The 14,454-nt window shown below is 37.0% G+C and overlaps 1 protein-coding gene across 10 annotated transcripts in view; it reads right to left on the bottom strand.

Annotated features, from left to right (window-relative positions):
- Window positions 1–14,454, bottom strand: part of CLCN3 (chloride voltage-gated channel 3) — a 102,726-nt gene that overhangs the window by 15,390 nt on the left and 72,882 nt on the right. For all 10 annotated transcript variants that reach the window (XM_001153970.6, XM_063809201.1, XM_063809202.1 and 7 more), the window contains 4 exons: window positions 12,092–12,172; window positions 10,046–10,591; window positions 3,608–3,794; window positions 524–922 (listed from right to left, as the gene is read on the bottom strand). In XM_001153970.6, coding sequence (XP_001153970.1) covers window positions 524–922; window positions 3,608–3,794; window positions 10,046–10,591; window positions 12,092–12,172 — 1,213 coding nt within the window. The remainder of the gene's footprint in view (window positions 1–523; window positions 923–3,607; window positions 3,795–10,045; window positions 10,592–12,091; window positions 12,173–14,454) is intronic.

Below are 14,454 nucleotides of genomic sequence, written 5' to 3'. Positions count from 1 at the left end.
TCAACCTGGCATTTGATCAGAAATAAAAATCTCAGTGATTGTCACTTTAAATCAGGTATTATAAATTAATATTATAATTCTAACTCCAAAGACTTTTGATAAAGCAAAGCAGTGTTATTCTAATATGAAAGAGACTGATGAAGATGAGATTTTCAATAACTTGTATTCCAATAAGCCAACTTTATTAAATACAAGAATGTATTTGGCTGAATGCATTTAGCTAAGGTCTTATATTACATGCTGTTTTGAATAACCAAGATCAACTTATCAAGGCTTATCTGAGTGGGAAAATAATCTGACTCCAATTTCTGGTACAATGCCAGACCAAAAGACAAAACTGTATTTAGCAGAAAATCATCCACTGAAGCATACCTTCCTTTCCTAAAGAACAGAAGATTTTAAGGGACATAAAATAACGTCCCTTGCCCCCACAAATCCAACCCATTAAATGTTACTGCTTATTGCTTTCCTTTCTTCCAGAAATCCATCTCATATATACATATATATATTTTTGAAAGGGTACCTATTGCAATTGTCAGGTCTCTTCTGAGGGCAAATCCCACTAATCTCTGAGATTCTTTTGACATTATGACAGGAAATCCATTGTAGCTGGTTTCATTAATCATGTTTTCTATATCATCCACTGTCATATTGTCCTGTGTCAGGACAGCTAAGGGAGGATCATTCCTTCGAGGTCTCATAACGTCAGCAGCCAGGGTGGTATGAGTGAATTCTTCTTTTGCATCCAAGAAAGGGTATCCATTTAATCGGATGTGTGCTTCATAAATGCCTTCCCTGCCAAAGGCATCTCCAACCCATTTACTGGTCATGACTGCAGCCATAAGGGGAACAATATATTCCAAGCCTCCAGTAAGCTCAAAAACAATAACCACCAGGGAGACAGTCATTCTTGTCACACCACCTGAAAAAAGTAAGCACCCACTGGTCAGGAAGGACAGGATCCTCATCATTACATTTTATTAGAATTTTTGCACTAGGCAGTTAAAACTAAATGGCAAATAGAACTCAGGGAAAAGCATTAGCACCTAAAACTGCTACTCCTCTTTTAGGACAATAATCACTACTTTTAATAAGCTCTAGAGAAACACCAATTTTCTTTGTTTATAACAGAGAAGACTATTAAAATAACATTTTAAAAACCTGTTTATTTCATATTTAAAAAAATCAAAGCTTACCGACTAAAACAATTTTGCCATTTTGGTTTAGTGCTGTAGCAAAGACACACTTTCACCCTTATAAAAGCTTATTCTAATTATAAAGGAATTTAGTAAAGCACATCATGCTTTGCTACAATTTGCAAATTAAACTCATATATGGGTAGAATATTAATATAATAAATTTCTCCTCTAAATTTTTTTCAAAAAGAGTAAAATACTTTGATGCCTTTGATTTACATTAACGATGCAAGTAATATGCACTCACAGAAAACTATTTGGGCCAGGCACTGTGGCTCATGCCTGTAATCTCAGCACTTTGGGAGGCCAAGGCAGGAAGATCACTTAAGTCAAGGAGTTTGAGACCAGCCTGGGCAATACAGTGAGACCCTGTCTCTACAAAACTAAAAACTAAAAAAAGTAGTCATGCATGGTGGTGTATGTCTGTGTTCCCAGCTACTTGGGAGGCTGAGGTGGGAGGCTCGTTTGGGCGGGGGTTTGAGGCTGCAATGAGCTGCGTTCACAGTGCCTATGGTCCCTTTCTCGGTACTCTCACTGTTATCAACCCAGTCCAAGCCCTCATGACTTTATTCCTTTTTTACTTTGTATTTTTTAGGATTTGGGGTCTCACTTATTTGCCCAGGCTGGTCTCAAACTCCTGGACTCCCATGATCCTCCCACCTCAGCCTCTCCAGTAGCTGGCATTACACGCATGTGCCATCGTGCCTGGCTATTCCTTAATTATAATACCATTTTATCTTACCTCCTTGACTCCAGGCCCCATTACCACTGTATAAGCCATGTTCTCTTGTTAATCTTTCCTAAGTACTACTTTTACTGTGTTGCTCTTTTGCTCAAAAACCTACCAGGGCTTGTCAGTTCATACTGTATTAAGCTCAAGCTCTTCCTTTTGTTTTTCACCTAAAAATAGCAAGGAGACAGATCCTACCTACTATGTATTACATACCTACCCTATACCAGGCATGTCCTAAGCAGTTTACAAAGACTTGTTTTTAAAACTAGGCACTTATTTTACCAGGCACTATTATAACAGTTTTGCATGCATTTTATCTCATATAATCCTCAAAACAATCCTAGCAGATCACCAGCTGTTATTCCTTTTTATACACAGAAAATTAAAACTTCAAGAAGGAACTTTCTCAAAGTCATCAAACTAAAAATGGCAAAGCCAGGACTGCCATAAATCTGACCAACTTCAAATATAAAATCATCCTGACATTAATCAGGTTTCTTGTCTTTTCATAATCTGTTCCTTCTCACTAATCCAACTTCATTTCCCAAAAGTATCCAAAATGTACTCTCTAGAGTCAATTTCTTCAAAGCCTCATGAATACAAAATTTATTCCCATCCTCGTTCCTTTGTCTTCACATTATAATCTTCAACAAAGTCACCTTTTCCTTAAATTCTGCTAATCTTTTAAATAAAGCTCATGTTCTGCTCTTCCTGAAGTACTTCAGCTCTTTCTTCCCCTATATTCCTACCATACTTAGACTCTTTTAACCTTGTATATATTTGTTAGTATTCCTCACTATTGTATTCTCAGTGTTCATCTTGTCTCCTCAACTTGATTAGAGTTGAGATTGGGTCCATGTTCTTTTTGTATTATTCACTGTATCTAGCACAATGCTAAAAACAAAGTGGACATTTAATAAATACTTGCTACTTTGGTGAAAATGATTCTGTCCTTTCCTTTTAATTGATATTACATTTTTAAAGATCAATAATCACATAATTTTTATTCACTAAACAAAACTGGTCAAAATGGCAACCATTAATATTATAACCAGAGTGTAGCTGATATTTTAAATATGAAAAGCAATAACCATTTTTTCCTGCCCTAACAGACATTAAATAGACTCAAGTATTTAATGTAGGTATTTTGCTTTTCTTCTCATTAAAATGAATAGTTACCTTTTCTCATTTTGTTACAAATATACCTTAGATGATGGAGCATGGGTAAATACATCTTTTACTAAGGCTAACAATAAATCATTTCAGAACCAAAGTAAACCTACTCTGAAACTCTGTTGCAATGCTAATCTTGGGTATTATGCTATAGTTGTTATAGGTAAGCCAAGATCCTTAACAATGAAAGAATCAAAGACCTCTTTGGTCAGGATTCAAATTAAGCTTATGTTGTACTTAGATGGCTTCTGCCATAGTGTATTAAGTTATATTACAATATGCTAATGCCATTAAATTCTTGTATTAACAAATGTTGTAAGACAGAAAACCGGTACTGTATAATACCCTAATAGTACTACTGTTTCTTATCTGTTAATACATCTCCTCCCGGCACCCTCCTTTACTCAACCAATTTGCCCACCAATTAAGCAAGAATGTGTCCCACTTTCTCTTGGCTCTCTCAGACTTGCAAACATCCACACACAGGCAGACACAGCCATATTACCTAAGCATGCAGCAGCACCAACCATGGCATAAAGGCCAGGTGTAATGCAATCAGCCCCGACCTCACACCACTCCTTAAAGATAAACCAGTCGTGGTGATAGTAGGCAAGCTGCTCCACCGCAATCCCCACAATCCTTCCTGCGATCGCTCCAATGGCCATGCTGGGGATGAACAAGCCTGATGGAACCTATAACAACAACAGAACTCTTTATGGAGCAGAGATCCTCTACTCACATGCTGGAAACTTACATTCTATGCATTTATTTCTAACACTTTTGATTCTTTTCACATTGTATTAATATAGCAAAATCCTAGTACAAATAAAACTAAAGCAAAATCTTGTACCTTAACAATCCCATGAATTCAGTTACAAAACAAACCGCATTCTCTAGGCCAAACAGAAAAAAATTCAAGGGTTATTTCCTTTAGCTCAAGGTAGCTCAAGGGTGCCCTAATGTCAGTCCCTAATAAAATTTTCATTAGTCCATGGTGAAATGAAAAAAAAAAAAAAAAAAAGGACAATATGCTGGATACAATATATACTACTTGGGTGACAGTTGCAATAAAATCTTAGACTTCACCATTATAGAATTCATCCACGTAACCAAAACCACTTGTAACCCAAAAGCTATTGAAATTAAAAAATATATTTTTTTAAAAGTACAATATGAAGTATTTTTCATAAAACTTAACTGATTCAGTTTTAAGCATTGTCTTTTACTTCAAGATTATGTGATTATGTCCTCCTATATATTTACAAATGACGGAAATGGTAGATGCTATTCATCTTAAGTGGTACAATGTTAAGTGGACAGACTTATCAGAGTTGCCCAATATTTTGACTGATATACAGACATATCTTGTTTTACTATGCTTTGTGTTACTGTGCTTCACACATGTTGCAGTTTTCACAAATTGAGGTTTATTGACATCCCTGCATCAAGCTGGTCCATCAGCACTACTTTTCCAACAGCATGTGCTCACTTTGTGTCTCTGTATCATATTTTGCTAATTCTCTCAATGCTTTGAAAATTTTCACTATTATTATATGTTACAGTGCTCTGTGATTAATGATCTTTGATGTTCCTGTTACAATTGTTTTACTGCACCATGAACCATGCCCATAGAAGAAAGTGAACTTAATAAGTGTTGTATGTGGTCTGACTGCTCCACTAACTGGCTGTTCCCCTGTCTCTCCCTCTCCTCAGGCTTCCCTATTCCCTGAGACCCAATTATATTGAAATTAGTCCAACTAAGAACCCTACAATGGTCTCTAAGTGTACAACTGAAAGCAGAAGTCACGTCTCTTGGCTGGGCGTGATCCTGCCAACTCAGCCTCGTGAGTAGCTGGGACTACAGGCGTGCACCACCACACCTGGCTTTTTTTTTTTTTTTGTAGAGATGGGTCTTACTATGTTGCCCAGGTTAGTCTCTAACTCCTGACCTCAAGTGATCCTTCTGCCTTGGCCTCCCAAAGCATGGAGATTACAGGCGTGAGCCACAATACCTGGCCATTTTTAGCTGTTGATATAAAGTGAGAGACGTGACTTTTTTTTGAGAGTAATCAAAGACTTTTTTTTAAGTAATCCTTAAATTATGCCAATCTACTCTCTCTGTGCTCTATAAATGGAATAACAAAGCCTGGATAACAGTATATCTGTTTACAGCATGGTTTACTAACTATTTTAAGCCCACTGTTGAGACCTACTGCTCAGACAAAAAGATTCCTTTTAAAACATTACTCATCACTAATAATGCACCTGGTCTTCCAAGAGCTGTGATGGAGATGTACAAGGAGATTCATGTTGTTTTAAAGACTAATTTTGACTTTTAAGTTTTACTGAAGAAATGCATTTCCTATGGCTACAGCTACCATAGATAGTACTTTTGTTACAGCAGGTAGCTAGTCAGGCATGAGCAGGGCAGGACAGGCACCCTCCCAACCCCACCAGGAATGTCAGGCAACCATCAGATGATGATGGTGAGATAGCTCTCATGCTCTCTCTCTAAAGTAATAATTGGTTGCAGCCAGCATCAGGGAAAGGCCGTCTTCCAACAGATAGAAACACCTGAAACCAGCGATCGGCAGCTTTCCAATAAGATCCCAGGAGTTGGGTGAGTGGGCTCAAGCACGCACATTTAGAGGCAAAATCGCGGAGTTTATGAATATGACCTCCTAGGGACATTTGGCTGGTAAGCGACAAACACCTCAGGTAAGCATGCATACAACTCCAGTAAATACACTGTGCACACTCCCCTCCCAAGTGCTAGCAGGCCACTGAGCATGTGGGCAACTCACCCCAAAACAAGAATCAGTGGAATAGGGATGCAAGATGCCAGAAGTATGCCAACATATAAAACCCTAAGTCCAAGGTCAAATGGGGCACTTGTCTTCCAAGATGCCCACTTGGCCCTCTTTCAAGTGTATTTTAATTTCTTTTCATTCCCACTCTAAAGCTTTTTAATAATAAACTTTCACTCCTGCTCTAAAACTTGCCTCAGTCTCTTTTTCTGCCTTATGTCCCTCCGTAGAATTCTTTCCTCTGAGAAGGCAAGAGTTGAGGTTGCTGAAGATCTGTATGGTTCGCCCCTGACAACTTGGAAACCCACCACTGATAACAGCTTCTCTGATTGATCCGGGCAAAATAAATTGAAAATGTTCAAAAAGTAGTCACCATTCTAGATGCCATCCAGAACATTCATGTTTCATGGGAGGAGGTCAAAATATCAATATTAACAGGAGTTTGGAAGAAGTTGATTCCAACTCTCATGAATGACTCTGAGGGGTTCAAGACTTCAGTTGAAGAAGTAACTACAGACTGGTGGAAATAGCAAGAGAACTAGAATGATAAGTGTAGCCTAAAGATGTGACTGAATTGCTAGAATCTCATTTAAAAAACCTGAATGTATAAGGAGTTATTACTTCTTATGGATGAGCAAAGAAAGTGGTTTCTTGAGGTAGAATCCAGTCCTGGTAAAGATGTTGTGAACATTGTTAAAAGGACAAAAGATTTTGAATTTTCCTTAAACTTAGTTGATAAAGCAGTAGCAGGGTTTGAGAGGATGACTCTAATTTTGAAAAGAAGGTCTACTGTAGGTAAAATGGTATCAAACAGCATCACATGCTACAGAGAAATCTTTCATGAAAGGCAGTGTCAATCAATGCGGCAAATTTCACTGTTACCTTATTTTAAGAATTGCTACAGCCAGTCCTACCTCTAGCAACCACCAATATCAAGGCAAGACCCTACAGAAGCAAAACAGATTACAACTCACTGAAGACTCAGATTACTATTAGCATTTTTTAGCAATCAAGTATTTTTAAATTAAAGTATTACTTTTTTAAAAGACATAATGCTATTGTACACATAAGACTACAGCATAGTGTAAACAGAACTTTTATATGCACTAAGAAACTAAGACTTTTATGTGACTTGCCTTATTATGATATTCACTTTGTTGTGGTGCTCTGAACTGAACCTATATCTCTCAGGTAAGTCTATTTATATGAATCAATTAAAAAGAGAAAAATATTTATTGATTAAATTTAATAAGGATAATAAATAGGGATAAGAAGCACCATAAGCAAGATCATTTAAAGACTACTGAAAGAGGCCAGGTTCAGTGGCTCACGCCTATAATCCTAGCACTCTGGGAGGCCAAGGCCTCCCAAAGGATCACCTGAGTCAGGAGTTCCAGACCAGCCTGGCCAACATGGCAAAACCACATCTCTACTAAAAATACAAAAATTAGCCGGGTGTGATGGCCCACACCTGTAATCCCAGCTACTTGGGAGGCTGAGGCAGGAGAATCACTTGAACCTGGGAGGTGGAGGTTGCAGTGAGCCAAGACTGCAACACTGCCCTCTAGTCTGGGCAAAAAGGCGAGATCCTGTTTCAAAAAACAAACAAACGAACAAACAAACTACTGAAAGAGTAATAAACTCCTTTGAATATGAAATGAGCCAAACACAAAATGATGGCATGTACTCTTGAGTGTATTAGGATCATTAAAAGGATAAACAATAGAAGAAATCAAAGTGTGTTTTACACTCTCTTGCCAGGTATGATCCTTCAGCCAGAGCTGAGTCAAAGGTGGGACTTAACAAAGGCCTGCCAATTGCCTCCAGCTTCTTGTAGTTCAACCGACTATGAGAAAGTTGGGATTTACCCAACACTTACTGTAGGAAAAAGAGCTTTAACAGCTCTTTTAACTTGATTCCCTAAGAAAAAAGGTAAAACGTTAAGGCTTTTCTATTACTATTATTATTTTCTTCTTATTATTATTTTTTGAGACAGTGTCTTGCCCTGTTGCCTGGGCTGGAGTGCAGTGGTGTGATCTTGGCTCACTGCAACCTCCACCTCCTGGGTTTAAGTGATTCTCTTGCCTCAGCCTCCCGAGTAGCCAGGATTACAGACACTTGCCACCACACCTGGCTAATTTTTGTATTTTTAGTAAAGACGGGGTTTCACCGCGTTAGCCAGGATGGTCTCGATCTCCTGACATCGTGATCTGCCCGCCTCGGCCTCCCAAAGAGCTGGGATTACAGGTGTGAGCCACTGCGCCTGGCCAGGCTTTTCTATTATTTAACTCTTCATACTCAGTGGACTACAGACTTAGGACAAGAGAAAAGAGACCTTATTTCAAAAACTAAAACCACTCTAATTTTGTAGAAACAAAGCTGTTATTCCACATTAATTTATATCTGTAAAAGCACATCATCACTAGCAAATACTATTACATGAAGTACAGGGGTAGTAATTTAAAGAACAAGAATAAGCTGATATGTGCTTCCCCATATATATCACTGATAGTCACATAAGAAATTATATTTACTGATAGACCATTAATCAACAAATTTTGTTATTTTATAAATCCAAAAGAAGCAATGTCCCAGGGCATAAGGCCCAGCTGCCTTAATTTCTTGATGGAAAAAGGCATGTATTTATAGATCTAGTAATTTAACTGAGTCTGCAGTGTCCTTTAAAGCTAACACCCTATACTGGTATGAGGCAGAATAATGGCTCATCAAAGATGTCCATAACTTAATTCCCAGAACCTGTGATTACATTACGTTGCATGGCAAGGAGGAATCAAGGTGGCAGAAAGAAAGTTTCGAAGCAACTGACCTTGAAAAAGGAGATTATTTTCTGATTTATCCGGGTGGGCCTAAAGTAATCACAAAGGTTTTTCAAATGTGGAAGGGAGATTTAGCAGAGTTTGGGTCAGAGTGATGAGACAAGAGAAAGACTCGACCAGCCATTGCTGGCTTTGAAGATGCAAATAGACAGCCAGGAGCCAAGGAATGCTGGCAGCTTTTAATAGCCAGAAAAGGCAAAAAACAAGACTCTCTCCTACAGCCTCCAGAATGCCCTACGAACACCTTAATTTTAGCACAGTGAGATCCATTTCAGACTTTTGATTTGCAGAACTGTAAGATATTAAATTTGTGTGGCTTTTAAGCCATTAAGTTGTGGTAATTTATTACAGCAGCAATAGGAAACTAATAAAAGTGGTTTTAAAACATGATCATGAATTCTCTTACACTTGTCCCAGCAAGTGTATGTCCCTTCTCTGAATGTGGTCGGGCCTCTGTGACTGCCTCAATGAATAGAATAAAACAAGTCACGCTGCAAGACTTCTTTGGCTACATTAAAAACAGCCCTCTTGGGAATCCTGAGCTATAATATAAGAAATCCAATTCCCTGAGGCCACCACCCTAGAAAACCACAGAGAGAGAGGAAAAAGGAAGCGAGAGAAGGAGAGAGAGACAGCGGGAGTGAGCACAAGAGACAGAGTATGCGTGATTGATCCCAGGAGCCCAGGTGTCTGAATCTTTTTAGCCTAGGTGCTAGTCATGAATGAAGAAGTCTTTGAACTATATTCAATAATTTAATTGTACACTTAAAAATAATTTAGAGTATAATTGGATTGTTTGTAACACAAGGGATAAATGCTTGAGGTGATGGATACTCCATTTACCCTGAGATTATTATGCACTCCATGCCTCTATCAAAATACTTCATATACCCCAAAACTATATATAGCTACTGTGTACCCACAAAAACAGTTTTCTAAAAAGGAAATGAAAAAAAGAAGCTTTGAGATGATTAGCCCTCGCCACGTCTAATAACAACGATATGAAAGACCACAAGCAAAAATTGCCCAGTTGAGCCCTTCCCAAGTCGTTGACCCAATATCAAGAACAAAATAAGTAGTTACCTTAAGCTGCTAAGTTTTGGGGGGTAATTTGTTAAATAGCAACAGATAATATGGTCAACAATATATGCTAAGGAATTATCTTTTTCATTACTTAAAATTAAACTCAAAAGATAAGTACTTTTTTCAGTCATTTATGAAACAACAACCTCTCTCATTCCACATATAAGTTTTGAACATGCCAAAATTACCCAAATATCACCTCACATTAGCACTTACCTTGATGCCAAAAGTGAATACTGTCATTATGATTTTAAATATGAGTGCCAGGCATAACTGCCATATAGCTGAATATACTCCAATGCCTGCTGGACGATCAGGAATGTCATCGACAATTTTACTGGCATTCATGTCATTTCTGTAGTCACAAAGAGAAGAGGATTCCAGGGGACCACAGTCTGTAAAAAGCTCTTTGATCAGTTCACTGGTGTTTAGCCTAGTGTATGGATTAGGGAAGGCTATCACAGCAGTAATGGCTGCAACAATAATGACTTCCAGAACGGGATACTTTCCAAATTTCGTGGACTTGCGTCGACGACACCAGGCAATATTTGCCCTAATGAAAAAGGCTCCCCAAAGCCCTCCAAATACCCCTAGGAGAATAAAAGGAAACAGTTCAAAAAGGTACCATGGTGTATGATACTCCACATAAAAAAGGACCAGACGGCTGTTACCAAATGGATTGATGGACCTCAAAACAAATGCAGCCACTAAAGCAGCAAAAAATGATCTCCATAAAGTTTTGAGAGGAAAATAATAGCTAACCTAAAAAAAAGAAAAGGAAAAGAAAAATTAATGCTATAATTTTATAAGATGTTTCTGATATATTATAACTTCAATGGTAAATATCCTAGCTCTAAATTTTGCTGTAGTTAGAATTTACATGTAATGGATTTTACTGTAATAAGAAAAATTGATGTTATTATTATTTTTGGAGATGGTGATCATCATTACAAATTGACAGTATCAATTGATCATAAATGTCTAATAAATACTAATAGAATACCTAGCGCTGTTTTATATTCAAAGTGAGTTTCACATTCAATTCAATCATGGTAGTTAAAAATAAATGTACCATCACCAACTCCTGTTAACTTATAATGCATTTAATTTGCCTCTTCTACATTAAAAAAAGAAAAAAGAATACAAACAACTAAAAGAAAAAAGTAAATTTAAAAACATTCTTGAACTAAAAGAGTTAAATTCATAGAAGTAGAGAGTAGAATAGGGGTTACCAGAGGCTGGGGGTTGGGGAGGTGAACAGGGAAAGGGGAGACATTAGTCAACGGGTATGAACTTACAGAGGAGGAATAAGTTCTGGTGTTCTATTGCACAGTAAGATGACCACAGTTAATAATATGTATTATATATTTCAAAATAGCTAAAAGAGGATTTTAAATGTTCTCACCACAAGGATATAATAAATATTTGAGGGATTTGCTAATCACTCTGATTTGATTATTCCGCAATGTATACATGTATAGACACATCACATTATACCCCATAAACAAAAACAATTATTATTTGTCAAAAAAAGTTAAAAAAAAATCCCTGGTTACATTTTTATGTAAAAAGAAAAGTCTTAAACACCTATTAAGAAAACAAAAACAAAATAATCCACTGAAGTCACTAAAATTATTTTCTTAAACATCAGTAACTGTATCAGAAATAATCACATGGGAAAAACTTTAAAACACAACATAGGAATTGATTAAAATTTTTTAAACAAAAACTACTTGGGAGGCTGAGGCAGGAGAATCACTTGAACCCTGGAGGCAGAGGTTGCAGTGAGCCAAGATCACGCCATTGCACTCCAGCCTGGGCAACAAGAGTGAAACTCCGTCTCAAAAACAAAAACAAAACAAAACAAAACAAAAAAACCCCACAAAAAAACAGCCTGGCCAACATGGTGAAATTCCATCTCTACTAAAAATACAGAATTTAGCCAATGGAAATAGATTGTTTCACATGTCCTCTATTAAGTCAAATTCGCATCTTCTTACTTTTAAATATGTCAACAAAGTAAAGTTAGATTTTAAATAATTACTAACATTCATACATTAATAAATTTTTAAAAAGTTTCCTCCAGGTATGGAGCATGAAGAACATTTACTTTTTATTAAGAATGAGTGGAAAACAACTTTAGAAAAATAAATTTGAAAACAAAGTCTCTACCTATTACATCACCTATAAAACTGAAATGTGTGAAATATATTTGTAATGGTAATTATATATAATTTTAATTGTTGCATTCTTTTCACCTACCTCCTCCAGGCTAAAAAGAACTCCTCCAATTGGTGCACCAAAAGCTACAGAAACCCCTGCAGCTGAGGCAGCTGATAGCACCTAGAAAGAGGATATGGCTTATTTCATAATTTCATAGAAATTCAAACATACCAAATAAAAAGTCTTCATGTTACTTGAATTTTCCAAATGGATTTTCTGAACTTAACTTGCATGTTTCCTTGCTCCCTAAGCAAAGGGTAACTATTCATTTCTTCTATTAAGATTTGTTTCTTTCTCCTGTGCTTTAATTGAAAGGTCAGTCATGCATTTACTATTCAGTTAAAAAAACATTTTTGCCAGATACACTAATGTGAATAGGGTGTAAAGAAGAGGAGGAAATGAATATAGACAATTTTCAAGATGTATGTTTGTGTAGATAAGAGGGGAGGGCAGTAACTGGGATGGGGAGCTATTTTTAAATAGGATATCATTTCTTCAAATTTTAGAGCTAACTGCTCCACCATAAATACTCTATTCCAAATCCTAGCAAGATATGCAGGGAACCGAAGACCTTGTAAGATTCCCTATATTTTCACTACCCTATGCATTCTGAAATACTGCTAAAATACTATCAATCTAGAGAGCCTCATTCTGAAAGCACACACAACAGCTCCTCAAGTTACAGTCTCACCAACCAACACCTCTACAAAAAAATTAAAGGAAAAGAAAAATCCAAGGACACTCTTCCGTGTCCTCTCTCCAGCTCCCCAGTCTATCAGTTGGTAATGGTCTACTTCCCACCAGTAAGCAAACTACACCTATAATTTCACTAGGGTTTTATTTGTAATTATTTTTCTAAGAGTCTGTATTCCTTTATTTTTTTTGAGACAGAGTTTCTCTCTTGTCTCTCAGGCTGGAGTGCAATGGCGTGGTCTCAGCTCACTGCAACCTCCACCTCCTGGGTTCAAGTGATTCTCCTGCCTCAGCCTCCCGAGTAGCTGGGATTACAGGCGCCTGCCACCACGCCCGGCTAATTTTTGTATTTTTAGTAGAGACGGGGTTTCACCATGTTGGCCACACCGGTCTCGAATTCCTGACCTTAGGTGATCTGCCTGCCTCAACCTACCAAAATGCTGGGATTACAGGCGTGAGCCACCGCGCCCAGCCAAGTGTCTGTATTCCTTTCACTACTTTAATACAGCAAATATCCAAGGCTACCTAAAGTATTTCTTCAAATGGTCAATTGTTACATTTCCAGAAGAGAAATTATAAATAATAAAAATTAAGCTGTAAATGGTTAAGATCATGAACTCCATAGTCAGGCTGCTGTGTTGAAATCATGGCTCTGCTACTTACTAGCTGTATGGCTATGGGTAGATAACCTAACCTATATGTGCCTCAGTTTTCTCTAAAATGGAAATGTGATAATATTACTTAGCTCTTAAGGACTGAGTAAATATATAGAGAGTGCTTTAGAACAGTGCCTGGCACCAGTAAATACTTTATAAAAGTTTGGTGAATTAAAAATAAATAAATATTTGTTTTAATCAAATTGTTGGCATTAGAATGTAGACTCTGCTTATTTGGGGAGGAAAGGGAGCAAATTTAGCTTCTTTTTTTTTTTCCTCCACTAAAAGGAATGCAAACATATTTATTTGAATGTCCTGATCCTGAATTTACAACCAAACTAACACCTAGGTATCTATAACTCATATACATGTTTTAATCCATTTCACACGTATCTAAGAAGCATTTAATTTAAAAATATCAACGCTCTCCCCTCTTGTCTACACAAAACTATGGGACCTTAATGCTTTCAACTAACCGTGAATTCTTGCCATTTATATATACACTAAGGTGACAGAATAACAACGTATTAAACATTAACTAATCATTACAGTATGAACATTAAAATTTAGGTAAACTTAATTTCTCAAACATCTAATAAATTACATTTTTTGAACTTAGAATAAGTAAAAGTCTTACCAAAAAATATAAAGGTACAACAGAAAGTAATGGAATTGAATTGAGGAGGCAAATCCTCTAGCTTCATCTTAGCTCCTAACTTGCTACGCTACAGGATGGTTTTGAGTTTGTTTTGAACACACACAAATATATACCCACATAGTCGTAAAGGCAGTAATGTAAGTAGATAAGACCACAGACTTTGAAGTCAAAGAAAAATGAATTTTAACCCACGTTCCACCACTTACTAGGTATGTAGTCTCGGGCAAGTTAGTTAGCTGTTTTCAGCCCTAGTTTCCTAATCACTAAATGAGGATAACAGGGCCATATTACTAAATTACTGTGAAATTAAGTATTAAAATCCAAGTAAAGTATCTGCCACAGTACCAGATACACAGAAAGTAATCAATAATGCTAGCTATTTTTGTTATAAAGTA

The sequence above is a fragment of the Pan troglodytes genome, chromosome 3 (genome assembly GCF_028858775.2).
Source record: "Pan troglodytes isolate AG18354 chromosome 3, NHGRI_mPanTro3-v2.0_pri, whole genome shotgun sequence".
NCBI classification, from domain to species: Eukaryota; Metazoa; Chordata; class Mammalia; order Primates; family Hominidae; genus Pan; species Pan troglodytes.
Note: the sequence above shows the minus strand (reverse complement) of the source record. Positions and strands in the feature narration are given on the sequence as shown.